Source organism: Plectropomus leopardus, chromosome 7, assembly GCF_026936395.1.
Source record: "Plectropomus leopardus strain MGB_pleo_1.0 chromosome 7, ASM2693639v1, whole genome shotgun sequence".
NCBI classification, from domain to species: Eukaryota; Metazoa; Chordata; class Actinopteri; order Perciformes; family Serranidae; genus Plectropomus; species Plectropomus leopardus.
In genome coordinates, this window is record NC_142182.1 from 9030637 (window position 1) to 9054080 (window position 23444).

The 23444-nt window shown below is 39.0% G+C and overlaps 1 protein-coding gene across 3 annotated transcripts; it reads right to left on the bottom strand.

Moving 5' to 3' along the window:
- On the bottom strand, nucleotides 1–22147 carry chka (choline kinase alpha). 3 transcript variants are annotated; one of them, XM_088079820.1, is made up of 13 exons: nucleotides 21476–21615; nucleotides 18888–18996; nucleotides 18258–18318; nucleotides 16817–16870; nucleotides 9585–9698; nucleotides 7978–8111; nucleotides 6526–6630; nucleotides 5751–5809; nucleotides 5573–5660; nucleotides 2893–3001; nucleotides 2596–2702; nucleotides 2418–2499; nucleotides 1–392 (listed from the first exon to the last, which is right to left on the bottom strand). In XM_088079820.1, exons 2-13 carry the CDS (start codon nucleotides 18902–18904, stop codon nucleotides 333–335), a joined length of 990 nt encoding a protein of 329 aa, XP_087935946.1. In that variant the 5' UTR covers nucleotides 18905–18996; nucleotides 21476–21615; the 3' UTR covers nucleotides 1–332. The 3 variants fall into 3 exon arrangements, with proteins under 3 accessions (XP_087935946.1, XP_087935944.1, XP_087935945.1); XM_088079818.1 differs by lacking the exon at nucleotides 18258–18318 and having other exon boundaries at nucleotides 21476–22142; XM_088079819.1 differs by lacking the exons at nucleotides 16817–16870; nucleotides 18258–18318 and having other exon boundaries at nucleotides 21476–22147.
- Between the last annotated feature and the right edge of the window lie 1297 nt (nucleotides 22148–23444).

Sequence of the window (23444 nt, forward strand, 5' to 3'; positions counted from 1 at the left end):
CCGAAATCCACCTCTCTCCTGCTCAGGATGTAACCCTCATGTTAGTGATATGGTTTGAAGACGGCTGAAGCAGAGAGCAGTTCTGACCAGTGATGAAAGTTAGGTTACACAGTGTAAACTTTGAGCTGCAATGGATTGTGGGGCGTACCTGAAGCACCTAGCCACATGATCAAGTTTTGGCTTTGGTGAGCATAACATCAACAGTAGCCAGCAAATCCTCTCGAGGCAGGAGTAGAAGTAAAGCGTGGATGGTGGAGTCGCTATCAGCCTGTATGTCCTCCTCCTGCCAATTGGCTCAACATGTTGCCAGTCAGTCCAAACATTTTGCTCCTTTAGACGGCCCACATCTTCTTCTGCTGGAAGTAGGCATCAAATCTGGCCTGGGCGTACTCCTACAACACAGTCAATGAAGACATGAATAAACAGTATATAACACAGACACTACTTTAACCTGCATTAATATTAGTGTTTTTGTGCTGCGTTCAGATGCCTTTCACAAGCTATCCAACCTTTTCGAACTGGAGCAAATTGGTTTGATGCCTTTGAAAACATGGGGAAAAGGCAATGAGAAAACTTAAAAAGACAAAATAAGCAAGAAATTAGCAAAAAGTTACATGAGACTTAAAATCAAAAATACAAAAAAACCATGAAAACAAACAATAAAAAAATTACCTGAAAATAGTGCTAGAAAAAATAAGCATTTTTTCCCCCGGTGATTTAATTTTAAATATATAATGACTAATTCTAAGCATATTTTTCAAGACATTTTCCCCTTTTTTTTTCTCGTAATTTTCCTATTTTCTGAACTACAATTAGCAATGACTCCAACTGCAATATGTTCAACAAATTGCAAGAAAGTAGTAGAGGTTGGCAAAAAAATACTTGAAAATTAGTTTAGAAAAAAGGGGAAAACTAAAAAAAGAAAAAAGAAAATAGGGAAAATGTACAGAAAACTTCTAATAGTTGTAATTACGTATTTAAAATTGTGTTCCAAAAAACTATACTTTCTATAGTTTCTATACTAGTTTCTTGTAACTTTTTGCTAATATCTTACTAATTTTTGGGTTATGTCTTTTTAAGTTTCTCATTGCCGCTCCCCAGGTTTTTGCAAGAAACCAAAAAAAATTGGTCAGGTTTCAAGGGTTAATGGGGAGGGTAGGGTTAGGGTATAACAATACATAATAATAACATAACATCATTATCAGTACGGCAGAGTCTTGATATATACATTCGCAAAAATTTCATTCAGTCATTATATCCATGCTAGTGATGATTATTTCTAAAAAGGTTGTTGTGTGGAAACAACTTCAACAGGGGTGAATTGTTTCGCCCTGAGAGTTGTGACAGAGCCAACCTTTCTGTGTCGGACTCGATGATATGTTGTCAGGCTGACCTAACCCGGCCTCCTCTGACCTGCTGTTATCACAGTAAACATTGATACTGCATCACCCTCCAGGACAAAACAGTTTATGTCTTACTTATTGTCTTTTAATAAGTATTTTACTGTTATGGAGTCCTTGTATAAAACTAGGCCGTCTCTGCAGCAGAAAGACACGAAATTGGTGCTATATGACCAAGGAAAACGGAGGAAAAGGACTGTGGCATTTACTTTTGCACAAGAGGTAGAAAACCTACAACTACCAGAATGCACTGCGCTACACCAGACCAATAAACGCTCCCATTAGTGCATGACATCATACACAGACTGATCAATGTGAAACACAGGCGGCCAGTGATCTTGTATTAAAGTTAAACAGTAAGCTAAAACATTTTTCTGAAAACATTTGAGGGGAGAAATATCCAACTCAGTAACAGGATCTTGGTAAAATTTGATCATCTGATTTGTTTTACTGATTGATCTCCGTTTTTTTTGGCCAACGTTTTCACCGTGCAGGAAGCAGAACCACTTTTTGTTTGCAAACTCTCATTATTAAAGTTAAACAGGGTGTTTAAATTTGTTTTAGGCGAGAAAAAGGCAGTCATGCAGTAATACGATCTTGATTTACATTTGGAGACACTGCCTAGTTTTACCGAGTGTGCAAAAGAGAGAGCGAGACAAGGGTGGGTGTGTCTCTTGATCCAGCAGAAGACTCTTTGTATCCACGGCGAAGACACGGGTGGCGGTCAATATGAAAATGTGTAAGGTACAGCCTGCAGTTTGAGCAACAGCGTGAGAGCCAACGCCAAATGACGAAATTTATGTCATAGCTAGGCATTGGTTAGATAAGGTCATCTACACAGGTCAGGGTCATCTGTTTTGATTCAAAGCTGGTTGAAAATCGGCGAAGTTTCCCTTTCACTACCTCAGCTCACTGAGTCCAGTATACGGTTTATTTTCTCCTTCATACATTACAACCGTTTAAGTTATTAAAGAAAAGAAAAAAAGCCAGCAGTAAAGTAATGAAGCTTTTCCTCACCAGGTAGCCAAACTTGATGGTGGAGAGCCGTGCCTGGATGATGGACCACAAGCCCCAAAAAAAGTGGGATGCCAGGGAGAACCTACAATCAAAAACACAAGGTTACTTAATGTCACTTTTTAAACTTTTCTATCACGTTGTCTTGTTCTTTGTCAATTCGTGTCACATCTGAACTCACCTGTTGACCTCCACATGCAGCTCCTCTTTCAGTTTCATTTGGTCCTCTTCACTCAGGTTGTCAAACCCTTGATCGGACTCACGCAGGTAGCTCTCAATGAAGTGCAGCTGTACAGAGACATGACAAGTCCACATCAAGTTTAGATTAGTTTTTAGCTTAGTTTAGTTTAGTTGATTCCCCATTAGCCCACGCCCGTTAGGCCCATCCACAGTGTTGCGCCTGGTCTCCGTTAGTCACACAGATACAGAAACATAGCAGTGAAAAACACAGAAAATATCATTAACTTATCACACACACCTGCTGGGCCTTTGAAGGGTAGGCCTGAGTGTTCACTTTGAAGAAAGGAAACTCCTCACAGTTGTAGTCGTACATCCATTCACAGAAATGGTTGCCAATATCAAATCCCCTGCAAAGTGCACAGAAGAGAGACAGAGACACTGATGACGCATAATAAATAAAGAAACCATGAATAAATACTTCCTTTGAAACCTTGTGGTGTCTAATGTCAGTTTTTGTGTTTTTGTGTATATGTAGACACTGTACATATTTTAGGACATTTCTAGTTAAGGACTTTTCCAGGACTTGAGGAACTTTCTTGGATTTTAGGCCATTTCTCAGATTATTGGATGTTTCTAGGACTTTAGGACAATTTTAGTATTTAAGGACCTTTCTACATTCTTCTAACATTTCTAGGATATAACAACATTTCAAGGATTTTAGTTCATTTCCAGGATTTTAGGGCATTTCTAGGACTTTAGAATATTTTTAGAATTTTCAGACATTTCTCAGATTTTAGGATGTTGCTAGGATTTCAGGACATTTCTCAGATTACAATATGTTTTTAGGATTTGAGGACCTTTCTAAAATTTTAGGACATTAGGGGCTTTGTTAGGACCTATCTATATTAGGATATATCACTGGAACTTTTTAATAAGCTCTATTTTGATGTTTTTTTCAGCACTATGGCACCTTATGTATACCAAAAGTACAAAAACATTTCCCCATGTGAATTGCTTTTTTTTTAAAATTGTGAATATGAAAATGGATGGGGGGCCACCCTACACTAGATCTGGCCCGCGGGCCATAAGTTGAGTATCACTGCCCTACTGTTACCAGGAGCCAGGAATTTTCTCCATCACAAATCCTCCCACTGCTGTGAGTGTATGCAGTGCACCATTTCTGTTTTCTGAGAAAAAGCCCTCAGTATAAGTGTGTGTGTGTGTGTGTGTGTGTGTGTGTCCACAATAGTGGGTGTGGTCTTCCTGTACATGTATGATGGCACACGTGCTCACATGCATGGTATATGTGTGCAGATGGTCACGTGTCAGCAGTGCAACATATGAGGAGACTTAAAGGGGCCACGCTGAAAGGAGCTGCAGGGGGGGAGGGAGTGTTTTTGTTCGTGTGTGTAGGAGAGAGAAAGAGAGGGACTTTTGTCTGAGATTGACTGTGAACCAAGGCTAGTGTGTTCTCTGCCATTTCCCCTAAATGCACCACTCAGGAATTCACACACTGAGGAACGAACACATTTGAAGTCATAGATGCTGTAAATAAGTGCTTCAGATGTGAAATCCAGTTATTCTCTTCCTTACTCCCAGTCCTTTGTGCACGACTGCAGTGGAAATCCACCGCACTATCATCACCGTTAGTAACACTGACAGGTCTGGATAAGGTCTTTCCATTGCCTCCATCCTGTGCGTCCTCAGTGGCCTGCCAAATTCCAGTTACATAACAGCTGCAGTAAATATTTCAACACAGGGAGGTGGCCATGAACGTGAACCGCTAGAGAGAAATATCCTGTTTTCCCTCAGATTTTGCTTCCTTTCTGGCTCAGTATCTGGGTGATTCTATTTCTTTTTGTCTGTCGCTCATATTCTGCCTCAATATCAGACTGTCCGACCACCGATCATCCACCGAGTGCAGAGCCAAGGTCAGTTGGGAGGCAAAGAACTGGCGAGACGATGCGGTACAGTGACGCAGCAGTTGCAGCTGAAGGAGATTTAAGCATCAGCAGTGCTGCCAGTGTGAAGGGAGCGTTTGGATCAGACACTGCACGGTGGACTGCATTGTGTGTAAAACATCCAAGTCACTCATAAAGAATGGACCCCAAAGTGTCCAGTATTAACCCTTTAAAACCTATAACAACATAACTTTTCTTATGGTGTTCAGATGCCTTTCACAAGTCTTTATACCTCTTCAACCTGAGCACACTGAGCTGATTTTTTTTTTCAAAATCATGACAAAAAAAGGCAATGAGCAACTTGTAAAAGATGATGACAAATTGCAAGAAATCAGTGGATTTAGAAATTTAAAAAAAAGCAGGGAAATGTCTAGGGAACAAAAAAGGCCAGGGAAAATGTCATAATTATCATTTTCAAGCACTTTTTCCATGTCATTTCCTTGTTTTTACTTATTTGTTTTTTGTGTGTTTGTTTTGTCTTGTTTTTTTCTTTTTTACTAATAGGTAGATTTCTTGCTGATTTTTGTGTCATCGTTAACATTTTGTGAAATAAAATTGAAATAATAATCTAATGTGAGTGAAAGATAAATGAGGACTCCAGTCTGGAACTACTGACATAGTCTGTATATAAAAATGGAGGATGCATCTTGAATTTAATTTTAACTGTACAGTGTGATGGTTTTTGGGTTGTTTTTTTTATGCAAAGTATTTGTCTAACACAGCTGCACACTGTTGTTTTCAGTAAACGTTAATCATACAAAAGTAAGTTTGTGGGAGACTCCTTTCAGCTGTGGATTATTACAAATTCTTGTGAGCAGTAATACGAACGTCACGCTGCTGAACTGAACCTGTGCCCATATTCACTGTGACAAGGGAACATGCAATGTTTTGTTTTATTAGTTTTCAGACAAAAATGAAACTCTCCAGAAAATAAGATATATCAGGCTTTGGATACACAGACGGCACGTGTGAGTACGATCAGTTCATTGAAATGCGTTAGGGGCATCACTAACTTACCTGTAATTGTAGCTGCTGTATTCAAAGTCAATGAGCATCAGCTTCTGTTTGTCTGAGCTCTGGCGACCCTTCAGCAGCAGGATGTTCCCTGAAAGCAACACACAGGAATATTATTTTTTTTTAATGGAGAAAAGCAATTGCACAGAATACCAGGGTTGTCGGCATCGGTATGTTTTACCTTCTTGACAGTCGTTGTGGCAGAACACTACGGGAGAGTGCGTGGACTCCAGCAGAGACCTGAACATACAAAGGTTAATCAGCCGCGTTTAACAAGCTCCTTTTTCAAAATACAGTTTAACCTCTGTGTTTCACTTCATTATATGCTACATAACAGAAGCGTTGACCCCGTATAAGCCATAGATCCTTAGGTGAGGCTGTTCCAAAGTCAGCGCTTAAAATTAAAGGTGACCATGCCTTTGCCATCAGGGCCCCTTGGCTTCAAAACCACATGACTGAGGAGTGTACGCCACATATTCAGAGGCTATTTGTCCTTGTCGTAGCGGCCATGGGTTCGAGTCCGATTGGTGGCCCTTCGTGTCTGTTTTTTTTCCAAATTTGTTTTTTGTTTATTTGGGGTGTTTCTTTGTGCAAATTTTCAGATACTTTTCTTGGAATTTTTACTAATTTCTTGCTTATTTCTGGGTAATTTCTTCTTAAATTATTAACAGCCCTCTACTCATGTTTTTGGAAGAACAAAAGCCAGTTCGCCCACGTTTTTTCTTCATTATCTGTTTGCAAGTCTGAACTTTGTCATATCAGTGACACAATGTTTGTTTTTTGAGCGGTCTCTCAAAACGTATTCGGGTTAATCTGAGGTTTTCCTGTGGTAAGCACCAGCACAGGACCGACACATTCTGTACAGTCGCTTACATAACATCACATTAGGAAACTTTGCAGTGCATGTGTCATTTGTGATCCACTCTGTGCTGTACGGTGTGTGTGTGGGAACATACTTAAGCATATCCATCTCCTGCGGCAAGTTGTAGCTGAGCAGGCGGTTGAAGCGACGCAGGTGGGACTCTCTGGTGAAGTTCAGCCTCATGACTTGGCTCAGGTACCTGGTGAGAGTGTTACACACATATTAGACCACCTTTTCTTATGCATACACTATTTTTTATTTGTTTAAGCTTAGAATAATGTGATATAGAATTAATACAACATGTTCTATTTCTGATATGTGAATCCTCTTTCTTTTCTGACATGGAAATTTACTAAATCGGTCACGGGCCACGGAGAGTGAGTAATGCTTGTGATACATCTGGGAAATGATAACAGTCAACAGTGGTCAGTACCGTCACAGAAAATCAGGAAAACTGGACATTGGACTTTATCGCCACACGCTGACAAATATTGTGCAATGTAAACCTCGTAAACACCCAACAAATAAACTTGTTGGTAATTATAACAGATTTGCATCCTGATAAGCCACCTGTCACCTAATACCTGTTGATAAGTTATCAGTGAGCCGACTCACCATGTAAGGATTAAACTTCGTTCTCAGTCTCTCTTTCGAGACCTGTTTTAATGTAAACTTACATGGACAACAGGTATTAGCCAGATAACCAGAGGGTTTTCTGAATAGAGAAAAAACGACACAAGGTAGGGCAGTATTGAATATCGCTTTGACAAAACTTAAGTCATGTTTCCACCAAAATCTCCTGTGAGTAACTATACTATTTTTTAGGGAACTTCAGTGCATTGTTATCTGTGTTTCCAAGGTCGTCTTAAGGCTGGTGATTAGGCAAATTACTCTGCTGATGTATGAAAACACAACATGACGGGACGTGAGGTTGTTGCAGCGGTGAAAAGGCCGGTTCATTCTGAAGTCGTCAAATACCACTGCTTTTACAGTGCTTTTAGCCAAAAGCCACCTTTTACGGCAGCCTGATACATGCATATGCGGTGTCACTTGAGAAGACAGCCAGACCGAAATGATACGCCACAGAACGGCGTCAGGTGGAAACGCTCCCCCTACTGATGTAATGGGGTGGAGGATGGGTCTAACAAACCACGGATTTTCATTCAGGAGTCCAGTGTTCGCTTCTAGTCTGAATGTGATGGTTTTTTTTCCCTACACCTTACCATATGCCTCCTTTTCCTGATCCTAACCATCTGTACCAGCGTGTGCGTTTGTTGACATCCCAGCGTTGGTTGCCATGTGCCTTTGTTGCCTAAACACGACCACGTGCAATGTCACCCAATTATGACACAGAAGGAAACCTAGTACAGTATAGGGCGTAGTATGTAGACGCAGAAATAAGGATGGGTATCATTTGGGTTTGGGTAAAAGGATATCACTAGAACTTAATTAAGACCCTGGTGCCTGGGGTCAACACAACGAGTTCCTCAAAAGGTTCCTCGTGAGGAAAGTTCCTGCCGTGTAAAAGGGACTTTAAATGACTTACTTGTCCATGGTTCCAAACAGCCACTTGGGTTCCTTGTTGAAGGGCATCCTCATCCCGTGAAACTTGGCCATCTTCTCTGCAACTTCAGCTGAGATGCTGGGGTCGCTCAACTCACAGGTGTCCAGTTTACGACTCTGTCAACAGGATATTATGAATGGTTAATAATAATATTAATAATAATAATAATAAGATGCAAATTCAACAGAGCCTCTCTTTGACTGAGGCGGCTCAACAAACCATAAATCCACCGTCAGAGATAAAAAGTGTTCAGTGTTAAACATGTTTCCATCCGGCTTATTTCATAGTAGAAATTTCAATTTGCACAATTTGAGAGTTAATGGAAACCCGCTGAGTGATTATATAGAGAATCTTATTTCTCACATTTATGATGCCACTAAACCCAGATTCACTAAAAAAAAAAAAACAACTAAAACTAAAATACTCTAAGATTCTAGAGACACCAATATCCAATCAGTTTAAAGCAGTCCACACATGCCCGCTGGGTAAACATGAGCGGGCACTGTGCAGTTTACTGAGGTTGAGAAATAATATCCCAGAATTAAAGGTCAAAGAGTCTGTTTGAATGACTCGTGGCTGCTCTTTTACAGCTGAGGTCAAAATGATTTTCCCCCGCGAGTAAAGCAAATTGTGTAACACAGTTCTGTTTAACTAGGAGCAGATGTTTTATGGTTTATTAACTCTCCCTGAACATCGATCAATGATGCATCGTTGAACAGTACGCCGCACATAAATACACAAACCCTGTTGTATGATTAATTCCAGAGAATCCCACCAAGAGCCTCAACCTAAAGACAGTGGAGGAATTTAACTAACTACATTTACTCAATTGGTTTGACATATTTGTACTTTACTTGAGTATTTTCTTTCCATGCCACTTTATACTTTTAGTCCACTACATGTCAGAGGGAATATTGTACTTTTTACTTCACTACATCTCTGCAAAAGCTTTAGTTGCTGGTTACTTTGCAATTTTTTGCATAAAAATCACAGGAAGAGTTTATAAAATATATTTTGTTGGAAAACAAACCCCAAACAGTTTAAACAAATTCAGATGAAAAAATTACATGATTTAATTGATTGGTCAATTGCAAGAAAAATAAATGCCTTTACTTTTGGTAAACGTTTACATCTTTTTCAATTTTTTTCACAATTTTGAATTTTTTAGATGTTATTTTATGTATTTACTTTTTTAAAAATATTTCACTGCATTGGGTACTTTTACTTTTTATACTTTAAGAAGATTTTCAGTTTAAATTTACATACTTTTACTTAAGCACCACAGTGTGGCATTAGTACTTTTACCTAAAGATAACTCCAAACATGCAAATGAACCCTCTTTACACATTAAAGGTGGAGCCAACATCCTATTTAAATGAAAATTTTACATATTTAAATACTAGGTCCAAGGGCTAAATTCTCAAAAGAAGCTTTTTTAATATCAACTTCATCTATCCAAATTTGGGGTATACTGTGATATAAAATGACTCTGTGTCTCTGCCTGTGTGTGCGTTACTATGCATCAAAGTTTTGCTCCTCACTTGGATACATAAAGAGATGTGAATATGAAGCACAGCGTGGTAACTTACAGGGACATACTGCTCCAGTCGGCCCTGAGGGAAAATACCATAGAGTTTGGGTCCCAGCTCCCTCTCTGCCAAGATGGCAAACATCACACTCTCCAACACCATGGCCTCGGCCCCCTGAAAACACACAACAGTAAGAAAGTTAGCAGCTTAGCATTTAAAGCACGACAGACAGACACTACCCACACGTGCTGTGAAGCAGTGAGGACAGAATAAGATATGAGATTAAGATCTTTTTCTGGTCACGGTGTCTGAAAACATGAAAGTTAGGGTGAAGTACGGCTTGAGTAACGAATGAAACAATCGTCGTGTCAGCCTTTGTACACGGGGCACCTGCCCTGCCAGGTGAGCCACTGGGTGCCACAATAGAGTCTGGTATTGAAAAAGAAATATGACGGCTTCATTTTTCCGTTGGAAATCCCTGTCTGACATTGAGGTAAAGCAATAAAAATATTCTAAATGCAGCATACACTTTTGATATTGTTTTTTTAGGTGGGACTTTTATTTAGGTGGGTAAAATCTGGGGCATACTGACTGACTTCTGCTATTTGTAATTAACATATTCTGTATGGATAAGAACATCCACACCTCAAAAAATAAAAAAAATTAAAAACTTTTTCTTTAAGGATTATAGATTTAACTCCTATGAACACATGCTGTTGATTTTGAACAAATATATTTCCTTGTGAATATGGTATGATAACTAGGCCTTTGTGTTATCAGCTTATAGACAACATATGTGTATGTTAAGACATCTAAACTATAACACTGAGCATGCTCTGTAATGGAATTACTTTGCATTTCAATGTGAATAGGAAACAAGGGGTGAAGGAGGAGGACGGGGGAGTCTGAATGAGGAGAAAAGCTCTGGTTAGGGTTAGTTGGGTTTGCCTGTCAGAGCGCTGAGGAGAGCACAAGAGGCAGATTAAAACTTCCAGGAAGAGTTTGGCCGCTGAAAGCAGTAGTGAAGTTGTTGGTGCAAAGAGGACAGCCTTGTCTTTCTACCTTTATCTTTGAGACAGACAAAAGTCACACACCAATACACGTAGCCTGGAGCCCAACGGGGGCTCAAGGTTAACTGGGAAACCTTTTCTCATACCAGCACAAACACATGCCCTGGAGCTGCATGCTGGCTCCTCAGACAGAAAACAAGACTCTGCACCAAATGGACAGGAGGTCATTAGCAGAGGACAGATTTAAACTGTGAGAAACTGAAAACTGTCATTAGTGAGGTTATATTTACAAAAACATCTCTTGGGGCCAGAGTTGTAATGAGGACAGAAATGAGTCAAATTTAAAGTGGCATGAAAGCAAAAAAAAAACCCCAAAAACCCCACTTACTTCAGTTCAGTTCAAGTTAGTAAGCAGTGTTGTATGTTTTGACAAGAGTTACTTATTCTTAAAAAAAACTGCTTAAAACCTTCTCTGGAGAACAATTCGAAAGCATTTTGGTTCATTTTCCTTCAAAAACACAGGGAGAAGCCAATAAAAAACTTAACAAGACATGGCCCTAAAAATAGGCAGATTTAGATTTAAAAAATGACAAGAAAAGTACTTGAAAATACTCCCCTATAATATATATATACATAATAATAACAATAATCATCATCATCATCATCAAAATATATTTTTTTTTACCAGCTAATGCTGCAATCTTCTGCATTTCCATCTAACTGACAATAGCTGCTACAGACATCAATATAACATATTCCCATCTTAACCCTCTGAAGTGAATAACTTTCAGAGAAATTGCTGCAGAGGCAAAGATTTGGATGTGAGCGCCAGGGTCTTCGGCTACCTGCCAGGGAATGTGCTTCACACTGAGCGTCCAGCAGGAAGCGGCTCAAAGGAAACAATACTGCCTGCTTTGTGGCCGCCTTGATGTCACATTTCTCAAAACAAAACAGTACAACACCACCTACAGAGACGGTCAATACTCATTCTCCCTCTCAGAGACTCAGTGTCTTTGCTGTGTTAAAGTTGGAAATTACATTACACTCTAAAGAGAAGGTGGAAAATCAATCACATGTTCAGCTTTTACTCAGAGAATATAATTGTTATGAATTGTGATGAGGCCAACTAAGGTTTATGAAGCGTCCAAAATGAACTCTGAGGCGAAATTTCTGATCATTTTTGAGGGCACCGCGCTGTAAAAAGGGTAAAAAAAGGAACTGACCTTTCAATTATGGCAACGGTCCACCTGTATGCCAGCTAGGAGAAGGTGGCAATTTGTTCAGCTTACATTTATAAAACGGTTGGTTGATTTGGTAAAGCTTTATTTAGTACCTCAAATTTGTATTTAAGAACAGTTCTTGAGCAAGCTCTGATGATGTAAACACAGGAAACAGCAAAACAATTTATAATTCTTGAAAACCATAAACAAAGGGGATGAAATGTCTGGACAGCAGCACAATCTGCTTCGTTCCCAGGGCATGCGCCTAGAAAATACTCTCCATCGTTATGTAATGCTTTATCTGCAGAGTGCTGATCACATGCTGTTTTAAATCTCCTACGTGAATTATCCACATTACCATAATCATCTTGACACACATACTGCCAGACAAGAAACCATCTGGCAGCCTGTTCCTAAAGCAGAGCAAAGACCTGAGGGGTCGGCTTATACTGCGGGGCACTCCTCTAACGATACTTCAGTGAGTCAGCGAGTACATCGTCTCTGTAATGGTCGTTGTACTGACCTAGATCTGCAGCATTCAGCCTATAAATGAACTAACCTTCTGAATATGCAGAGGTTTGGTTGGTTTGTTTTAACCTACATCTGCTGGGTCGATAGTAAAACTGCAGATCAAAGCGTAAAGTAAAGGATTCGGTTTGTGCTCTATTCAAGAGATAACCCTTGGATATCATTGCAGGTATTTGAGGACAGCGCCGTACAACTATGCCAACAATAGTGATGCTGACTGTGCTCTTGTTTAGTTTACTGATTTAAATTTAGCCTTAGTGATTAGAAAAATGGGGCAATCCAATAGTTGTACTCAGACACACTGACTGTAAATTTGGCGGCACCAGTAAGACAGCTACATTGTAGCCTGAAATGATGTTGAACATCATTAAAGTCGCTGAATAAATGACTTCAGGTATTTCTTTATATCATTAAGATGTAAAGAAATACACCAGAAGCTGTGTTGTTCAGGAAAAATAGCTTCTGCAAGGGTCTGCCAGGGCGAAGTGCTCCCAGGTGAGGGGCAAATCTAAAGGCCGTGGCACACCAAGCCCACATCCGAGAACTTGCGGTGATGAAAGCACCCTGCTGCGTCGCATTGACTTGCCGTGTCTTTGCCAAAAAGTTGCACATGAAAACACGACCGCAAACCAGCGGTCCATACTCCACACTACCAGCAGACGGTGGTCGTCTGTATTCATCTATCAAAACTGGAAACCGAAAGATTGCCAGTTAGCAACACAACCCCATACTGAAAGAACGAAGGATATTTACATTTCTTAAAGAACAAAAACAAAAAACAAAAAAAACAGTTTAAACTTGGACAAAACAGCTTGTTCATGTTAGACCTCATAACTCATACTGTAGTAAGGAGCTGAATGAAAAAAGTTTGTGGGGCTTTAACTTCATATTCTTCATTCGTTGTTGTTTTTTTCTGTTCTTTTCTTTCTTTTTTTTGTTGTTCGAAATAGATAAACAAACAAAAAACAAACAAACAAGAAACAAATGTCAGTGAAGGCGGTCAGGCCATCCGTCCTTTGCTCTTTAGAGGCTGGAACAGTGTCCCACACAGTGAACCTGACGGTCCCATATCGACCATCGAACAGCCCCACAGCCCCTCATCAACCTCTTTTTCATTTCCTCTGACCTATTTTAAATGCCACTGTTTGTTTTAGCGGCCTGTTTGATTTGGTTACACTCCAAGACTAGTTCTGGGCCGTTCAAAAGTTAATTATCAACAAGTCAGGCCAGCTCACTGTTCAGAGGAATTTCAACACTCTTATAGCACTATTTCCTGCTTTTGGACAGGAAACAGTTACTTCCTCTAGTAAATATGAATATACTTTTTGAATGGATGTAAAATCCCAGTCTGTGAACCCATGTTCTCTCTGGATATTTAAACACATTTGAATCTAAATTGTTACTCTGGTCACATATCAGTGTTGCTACTCAGCTCGGAGATATTCAGCAGTTGGCCTTGGAGCGATGCAGCAGGTGCACTGCACGCTGCCAGCAGCTGCTGCTTTAACCTAAATACTTATCTCTTACTGAATGTGAGTCAAGAAACCGGTAAGGGGGGATTTTATTAAATGCAGGTCGCTAAGATCCCTTTGACCTGAACTGAACCAGTGTGAAACATTTGTTCCATTTATCTCTCTGCAGAGGTGAACTCATGTCAAAGAACAGCAGTAGGCAGGTTTACATTGACCCTCGAATTGCACAAACTGAAAGTGCAAGTATAAAATAAGCCAAATGGAAACACATCAACTAAAAAAACCTCACATTTATCTCAAAAACAGTTTTTACGCTCTCATGAGGTGGGTAGGGCTGTGCGATATGATGAAATATATCATCTGCGGACAAAAAAAAGTCTATTGTGTCATATTATGCTACAGCGTAAATTTTGTTTACGTCATCTGATATGGCTTTGTGTCTGTATCTGTGTGGCCGAGGGGGCGTCTACACATGCACGAAACCAAAACAAGCAAACATGAAGGAGCTGGAAAGTGATACTGAACGTGGGGATTCAGCACAAGACACTGACCGGGTGTTTCATTTTACCCTCTTCTACAGCTCTCTGCATCTCACAGAAACACACCCCAAAAGCAGGGCTTTTGCAGAGCTCCAAACTGTAACTATTTTGTCACATTTTTCAATAATGGAGCACCACTATGACTTTAAAATACTATTAATATATGAACTGGAGACCTGAGTGGATTAATCCTCATACCGCTCATACCACCCAACATCCAGCTGTTTACTGTAGGCTACAAATTCACACAAAACAAACACTTCCAGCCAGAGATGAATTGGTTCTTTCAAAACAAAAGCATCATAAGTTCTGCTTTAATTTATTTAATTATAACAGTACTTTATTTAACTTTAACGTAATGCATTTTTGACTCATTTATTATACTGACGGAAATAATGGAATGGAAACGTACATCATACTTAATTTACAAGACAACACGAACGAAGTGTTGACAAGGGAAATTAGGGGTAAAATTTCTTATGTAAGCTATTTTCAATTAAAGGCATGATTCTTTTTGCAGTTTGGGACCATTATTTGAAAATTTGACATATTTATATCTGTAACCTGTCTGTATCGGCACATATACGTACATAGTACTGAGTATATTTTGTGGTACCTGTCATTTGTACACCATGTTATGGTCTTTATATCTACAGTATATCTGACGTGTTGCTTTGCTGCTGTGACGTGTGAAGTATCCCCACAGGGTATAATCGGTGTCATCCTGTCTAATCCAAATAGGATTTACCTTCATCAGACAGCATTAGTGGTGGACAGTAACGAAGTACATTTACTTAAGTACAGTTTTTGAGTGTCTGAACTTGAGGTTTTTGGGCTTTTTTTTAAAACTTATTCCACTTATTACACTGACTCCACTAAATTTGACTGACAAATATTGTACTTTTGCCTCCATTAAATTTCTATAAAGGCTCGTTACGCGTTACACCCTCGCCATTCCCATTTTTACTCCATTTCCATGTTCACGCAGAGAGAGCCACATTAAGTGCTGTCCTAAACAATGTAGTAGTCACTTTGTACATTTTTGATTCTATGGGCATTAATATCGGCTTTGCAGCAGCACACTCAACAAACGTTTTATTCTACCGGTTGTACAAGCAAGTCCGTTTATCCAGTGAGTTGTTTTAGAGTCATTAGGATCTGTTAATGTACTGTGACATTATACAACATATAAAAAAAAGTACTTTGAATGCTAGGATCCAGGAGAGGTTATGCAGAGACACTGACACGGGGTCAGCTCTGCATTAGCCGCTCAACTAACTGCAGAGGACAATAAGCATTCTTGAGGAAAGGATGTCAGAGAGGCGACAACAGCGTAGCTGATGACCTCACCTCCGTCACATGACAGGGAGTTGTGATTCAGCGATGTCATGTGAGGGTCAAAGGTTGTCGAGATATCTAGGCCACTGGGTATGAGGCTTGGCAGCGCTTCAGGCTGCCAGCAGTGACTCTCTGAACATATCGGATTAATTTTGCGGCAGATTATTTTAAAAAAAACCCTCTGTTGTTTCTGTACTTACTGTTTTATTTTCGAGATATTTTTTTTCAGTTGAACTTCTTTCAAAAACATGGAATTGGGCGATATGCAACTTAACAAGAAATGGCCCAAAAAAAGCGAGAGGTTAGTGAAAAGGTACAAGAAAATTCCCTGAAGATAAGCAAAAAATAATAATAAAGACAGACAGAGAGAAAAGTAAAAAATAAACAAGAAACAAGAAAATGACCTCAAGGAAGTGCTAAAAAATATACCAGTATTTATCTGACACATAATTTTAAATATATAATTAAGAAAGTATTAATATAGTTTTCTCAACATTTTTTTCTTTTCTTTAGTTATCGCCTTTCTTCTAAATTAACTTTCAAGTTTTTTTGCCACCCTCTCTTGCTTTCCTGCAATTTGTTGGAGTTTTTTTTAGATAACTTCCTTGTCACCTTTTACTTGTGTTTTGCTGTTTGATTTCATTATGGTTTTTTCCTGTGTTTCTGAAAGTAACCAAACCAATTTCCTCTGGTTTCTGAGGTTTAAATGCTAGCGAAAGGCATTTAAATGCAGCTCAAGAAAACTGATATAGATCCAGGTGTTAAATTGAAGCCAGACGGGCTCAGATTTCCCAAAAATAAGAGTCGTATATTCAGGTTTGCACGAAAAAGTTCCACAGAAAAGAAATGAGTGGCTGTAGCATTTCCAAACTCAATTTAATTTTTTAAAGTCATGCTCTGGCAGCAGTTAGTAAGTGGAGACAGGTGTTAAATCGATTCTGAACTTCAGTTCAAAACCCCACAGGGTTACAAAAGTTCAGCCTTCTCTGTTATATCACCCTGTTGGAGATCACAGCAACCCGACAGAGAGTTCAACATGAGTCAGAGGAGAATTTAGGGAAGCAAAAGAATATGTTCAGACACGGGTGTGAAGATGAGATGAGTGTCGTGGTGACTGGACGGACACTGGGTGACACCCTGGGCAGAGGAACACACTGTATGGTGGCACCATCATCAGTTACTTACTTGGAAGTGATTTTCTTTGTTTGACTGTCGGGAATCCCCTTTATTACAGGACATCTATCAACAAAAGAAAAAGGAAAGAACTATCCATGAATACATGTGAAGCCGTCCATGAGCGTCAACATAGAAACCTAACCATCCCCGCAGTGCAGACAGTACAGTATGAGTTCAAACACACACCGAGTCTTTTGGACATGACGGTGCAGAGGATTGGTCGGACTGATTGCTGCGTTTTCCCTGACTAACTGCTTGTCTCAACAGCGAGAAAGAGAGAGCGGAGAAAGAGATCAAAGAGATAGCAGAGTTATCTCCGAAGAGGAGTAAGAACACGATCTTCTATTAACTGACTCAAAACCTGCTGTTGAATGTGGCTTTTTACTGCGGATTACATAAAACTGGAGCTAAAAAAAAAAAAAAAGGCATATTTATTTGGTGAATCTACCCATCATCCTACATGCTATCCACATATCTTCATTGCTGAGAAACGCTGTCTCCGGTGCCGTTAGCCTTTGTTTATTCATTAGTAGCTGTGCACTCTAATAATGACACAAAGTTCCTTAATCATATTGGCTTTTTGATTAGACGTCAGTAATTCCTGAGAGGCGGTTGTGTCCTGATGGAGATGGGGACAGTTACCTTGGTGAAGGACACGCTGCTTTTGCCCTCTCAGACATCCCTAGCAATAAAAGCCATGCTTAGGTTTTATTACGCAGACTTTTAGTTAATACTTAATTCAGGTATCATTGGGAAAATTTGACGGCTGAGAAAGCAGCATGAAAGCAGCCCGTATCGCTGTGTCTTTGTTTTGGCTCTGTTGTTTATTTATCGCGGCACGCTGCAACAAACAGCTAAAAACCATCACCTCAAACGATTACAAACACCAGCAGGAGATTAGAGTTTGCTGTAATCAGGAGTCTGTGCAAATGCTTCAAAGTCCTTGAACTCTTGTCACTAAATATTTGTAAATTTAATCAATACACTGAAGGAGGGGATGGTGACTAAATGGTTATCTTTGCTCTGTAACACTTCGCAGCACTGGGATCATGAACCTTGGACAAACAAGCCACATCATCTTAGACTATCTGTGACCACTGTGCTGCCGCACAAAGATACTCTATCTGCTTTTGAGCAACAACAAGCCAAACTGCACATTAGACTTCTCTTGTTGCCGTTTGATTTTTTTTGGCTGAGCGAGCGTTAAACGTGCCGACTCATCCTCGGGCTCCTCTGTTTGGCGCCTGTTTAAAAGTTCAGCTGACTTCTTAACGATTGAGAGTCACAAGGCAGGGATTAAGAGAAGAAAAGAGACGGACAGGAGAGGTGTTTCAGCACTTTGTTTTCTCTCCTCACTGTATCTTCCCCGCTTTGTCCGCCAGGTTTATGCTACATGAGTGTGTGTTACGTTTTTGTATTAGGCTGAGATTTCAGAGATCTCATACTGTACCGTGTTTTTTGGTGGGTTCACCTGGGAACAAGAGTGCCCAAGGCACGCTCCTTTGGGAAGCCTACGGCAAAGAACACATGCATGTACAGCCATGGGGGTACATCACCATGTACAACAATGGCTAACACGCACACACACATGCGTACACACACACATACACACGTGAAGACATAACTGCACATGCATGCATACACTAACATAAGCATGTGACCTGCAGACGCACACACACACACAAAACAACGTGTGGTGATGGCACTGTCACATAGCACAGTTGTAGGTCTTTTTTTGGTTTATTGTCTGGTTTCTGTTATTATCAGCTCAAACTGTCGACTAACCTTTGACCCCGGTTACACGAGTCATCTCTGTGATGAAGGCATACAAGTCAAACATTCGTAATGGTGCTTACAAGAAAGTCAGTGCAGGATTTTTACATTTCTGCTGTTATGTGTGTGTGTGCAGTATAGAAGCACTTATCTTCATTAAAAGCAGCTTAACTTTAACTATTACGCAAAAAGCTACACACTACTGAGGGAAACTAGTTTCTAAGATACAACAACACATCCTTGTGAGGAGTGTGTATTACTTGTGACTCAGTTTGTTCAGCTGTGTGATAAGAGATGCGGCTCCCACCTGCAGGATGGCCCCATAGAGACGCAGCAGGACGCTCCTGGGCTCGTCCCCCACAGTGTCCAGGCTGTCAGGGAGGCTGCACAGGAAGAGCTTGTTGCTCAGACCACCCCTGGAGGACAGACAGTCAGACAGCCGGTGAATATTACCATCATAGCATGTATATGGCTTCAAACAGCTATTGTAACTCTTGTATCTCTCTTCATTATACTCTACAAGTTTAAATCTAATAATAGCATAGGATACATTAGAAATTCCTACAGTCTCACTTTACCTCGCTCAACTAATGCCTGTAAAAGCCTTACATACATTATCGTCTTGGGCTGGGGAGCTAAATGTCATGCTGTTTAACCCTTTGAAACCTTGAGCAACATCACTTCTCTTGTGCTGCTTTCAGACGCCTTTCACAGGTATTTAAGCCTATGATCTCTGTGCAAATTGGTGCAATTTCGTCTAAAAAAATCATGATTAAATGTCTCACAAATTGCAAGAAATTATTTGATTTTTAAAAAGCTAGAGAAAATGTCTAGAAAAAAAGGGGTGGAAGGTAAAAAAAAGGACAAAAAAATCATTTTAATAATGATAATAATAATAATTTTAAATAATCATAATTACATATTTAAAATCATGTTGCAAAATTATTCAAAAGATTTTAAGCACATTTTCCACATCACTTGCATGGTATTATTATTATTTTTTTAACTTTCTTTCTTTATTTCCTTCCTGTAATGTATTTGTTTATTTATTTTTACTAATTTTAAGCAATTTTCTTCAATATTTTCTATTTCTAACTAATTTTGGGGTAATTTCTTCTTTTGTTTCTCATTTCCTTCCTCCAGTGTTTTTGACAGAAATCAAGCCTGGTATTATAGGGTTTAAATGGTAGGACAGAGAATTTCATAAGAATCAAAACAGCCATTTTTGGAAATTTTAATAAAAACAAAATCAAACCTATTATGTTATCAACTAAAATAGCAGCTTGGGCAAATAAGAACAAATTTGCCACCGTTATTAGCCTCCCAGTGTCGCACATTACCATTTAAACGACAAAGTCCAGCTCAGAATAGGAATAATTACCAATAAATACCATACTTGAAGACTTTGGGCTTACTCAGAGGATTTAGGGTGCCAAAGGCAAGACTGGACAGGCTGAGAAACTCTTTTGTTCCTCTGTCTGTCAGCCTGTTAAATCACAGTCTGGCCTCAGTGTCCCTGGGTCCAACATTGAATGTAAATAGAAATGATTAATTGTTTATTTATTTTGAGGTTTTATATTTCTGTTAACTTTCACTTGTATTGTTCTTTAAATCTCTTAAGTTGCAACAGAAATACCTACAATTTATGTGACTGTAATGTACGCAGTGATTAGTCTACCTAAGTAATAATACTCTGTTACATTACTTGAGTATTTTTTGGGTAGTATCTGTGCTTTAATTTAGTTTTCATATTTATGTCAACCTTCACTTTTACTTCACTAAATTTCAAGTGTAGTTTGGGTTCATGCACATTTTTACCGATAAATATCCATGACTTTGAGAAAAATTTTCAAGACCACATATTCTCTTAAACAATCGTCATACTCCTTATCGGCTCTTTTTCATTATATAATATATATATAATACTATATAATAGCTTTTTAAATATATTATTTTTAAAAAATCAATTGAGAACAGAATTAGAACGGAATATTTAAATCTAACTTAGGGCGGTGGTGCAAAAAAATGGCATGTCAAAATTTTAAAGTACAGGGGAGGGACTTGTGTTTTTTATTTTGGTATTCAACTTTAAATGGCAGGATTTTGTATTTATTTTACTGCTGATTTTTAAAGAAAACATAAAGACATGTTTTCTCTAAAAACATTGCCATTATTCTTTTGTTTGAGTTTTTTGTGAATTTTTAAAGAAAACGTCATGGTGATTGTCTTTCTTTAAAAATCATCAAAAATTGCACCATTTTTTTGCGTGTTTTTATATTAACAGCATTTACTTGTACTTTTACTTTCAATACTTAAATACATTAAACATCATAAAATTACTTTTGACACTGAAATATCAGATACTTTTAAGACTTTTGCTGGAGTAATATCCTATGTATCCAAATACATATCCTTTGTTCCAAATGTAAAGTGCATTACAGATAAAATCTATTATTATTTTTAACTTCCAACTTGTAAGAGATCTGTACTTTTGCTCTAGTGTGGCTTTCAGGTGCGTCATCCACCAATGCAACTAAACAATCAATAAATCAATAAATCAATAAATCAATAAATCACTGTCTCCCTAAATTACAAAGCAAAACTCAGTTTTGGGGAGTTGTCACACTAACAGTGAATATTACTCTGAAATGTAGAAATAGTCCAGATAAACAGCCGTGATTCACACGAATAACATCATCACTACCGTCTTCCGGGAAACTGCATCTGATTTACGTCGAGTGCACTTCTATGGAAATAACCTATTTATTTCCAGAGTATTTAGGGCGTTTTCTCTGAAAACGGTTTAGGCTCCATCATGAGGCTGGACTGGGTAGCAGCCGTATCACACCAGCTCCCACTAACTAGGCCTGTTTCCACCAAGTGAACACCCTGTACCTTATGATGGTGATGTGAAAGTCGTCCTCCGCCAGGCTCTTCCAGGCTCCATGGAGAAACTCCCGGCACCACCGATAAGCCTTGCGCCGGGTGTCCGGGTCCGGTTGGTCGGCTCGGACCAGCTCCTTGCAGTCCTCCGCGGTGTCGGGCTGGACCTGCAGGGCGTTCTCGGTCACAAGCAGACCCAGCGACATGGAGGGGGAGGAAGAAACCCCGTTAATGAATTTGGTTTTCATTTTTTATCGAAAAAGGAATAAGCTGAATATTCTGAACACCGAGTTGATATTATATCCTGACTGGTGTCGCAGGGGGTTTTATTTCGGTTATTCGGCGATTAATTTCTTTTCTCTCTAATTTTATAAAGACCAGAAGGTTTTAGTTTTTGTCTGTCTTTATTTGGCGTTGGTAAAATGCGAAGTGTCGCTCTAGTTTTGTTGAGAAGTCAGATAACGCAGCAGCTCTCCGCAGGTCCGCTTACTGGCAGAGAATGAATAAAGTATGACGGACGCGCCGCTTTACAGGGCTCGTGGGCTGGGCTGCGAGGCAGGGGTCACATGACACCCTCGAGCCCCTTCTCGCCCCTGATTGGTTGGCCCGGACACGGCCCTGCAGGACCAAAACAAACCCGGTGGTGCTTTCAGGGACTATCTGACAGACGAAGACATTTCATTTCATGTCGTTTTAAAGTAATATAATGTATTTTAGTGGTTTATATATATATATATATATGTGTGTGTGTGTGTGTGTGTGTGTGTGCATGCATGTGTGTGTGTATGTATGCATATATATCCCAGTTACATAACTTTAAATATAATGATATGATGAAATTTTCTGGACATTTCCTCTAGTTTTTGATAAAACAAATCTTTCATGAAACTAGTTTTTCCAAACTAATTTTCAGGTCATTTTCTTTGTCACTCATAACTATTTTTGTGCAAATTGTGGGACATTTCTTGCCAAGTGCTCTCTGAAATATTTTAATTTTTTAAACATATATTAATCACCTCAGTGATACAATTATTAAGATTAATTTACTAGATGATGTATACCAGTCAATATGTGTTTTTTAAATTAATTCAAGTTATAATATGGGCCATGTCTGGCTCTGTCGCTGCTTTTTCTCCATATCGAGCTGTTTCTGACCCAGAGAACAATAAAGATTCTGACAAAAGCAACATTTAAACAAAACACATTTTCATAACCATAACAGCTAAAGCTTTGTTTTATTCAAGTTGATCATAAATTCATCTTTTCTGCAGTGCTTTGCCCACTCCTTTGTTGCCTCTTTCCTGGGTGGCATATTGTCCACAATGGACATGCATGGGTTTAACACTTATGGCTAATTCCTGAGTATTGTGGCTGACATGGACTTACAGCATCGTATTTAATATTCTTTAAATGAAAAAAAACTAAAAATGTTTGTAATATTACAGGGTGGTAGTTTAAAAACATGTTGATTTAATTTGCACTTGAATGCATTAAGTATTCACTGAAAAGATATTCCCATTAAAGTAAAGAGAGTCGTGACAATATTTTGTTAACAAGTCAAAAAGTTCATAAAAAGCAACACCCCTACAATGATTTTGTTGTTGAATGTTGTTATACCCTTATTTTAGCTACCAAAAAGGTAAAATCAACATGCCATATGGCTTTCCTACATTCTGGGACCTGTTGATTTTTTTTTTTTTTTTCTGGATTTTTTTTTTACTTTTTGCCCTGTCCATCTCAAAACAATAAAAAAAAAAAAAGAGAGAGATTGTTTTGTGTAAAGCAACAACTCAGGGACATGTCTGTTAAATGGCTGCTTATATTCAAACATCCCAAACTGTAAAACCGTATTTTCCCATTTTACCAAATGTCCCAGATGACCTGACTTCACCCTTTGAAAAGTCTATTTAAAACTTATATCGGTCAGATGATTGTTGGCACACTGCCGCAATTGTTGTTTACATCCGCAGACAAGTGTCCT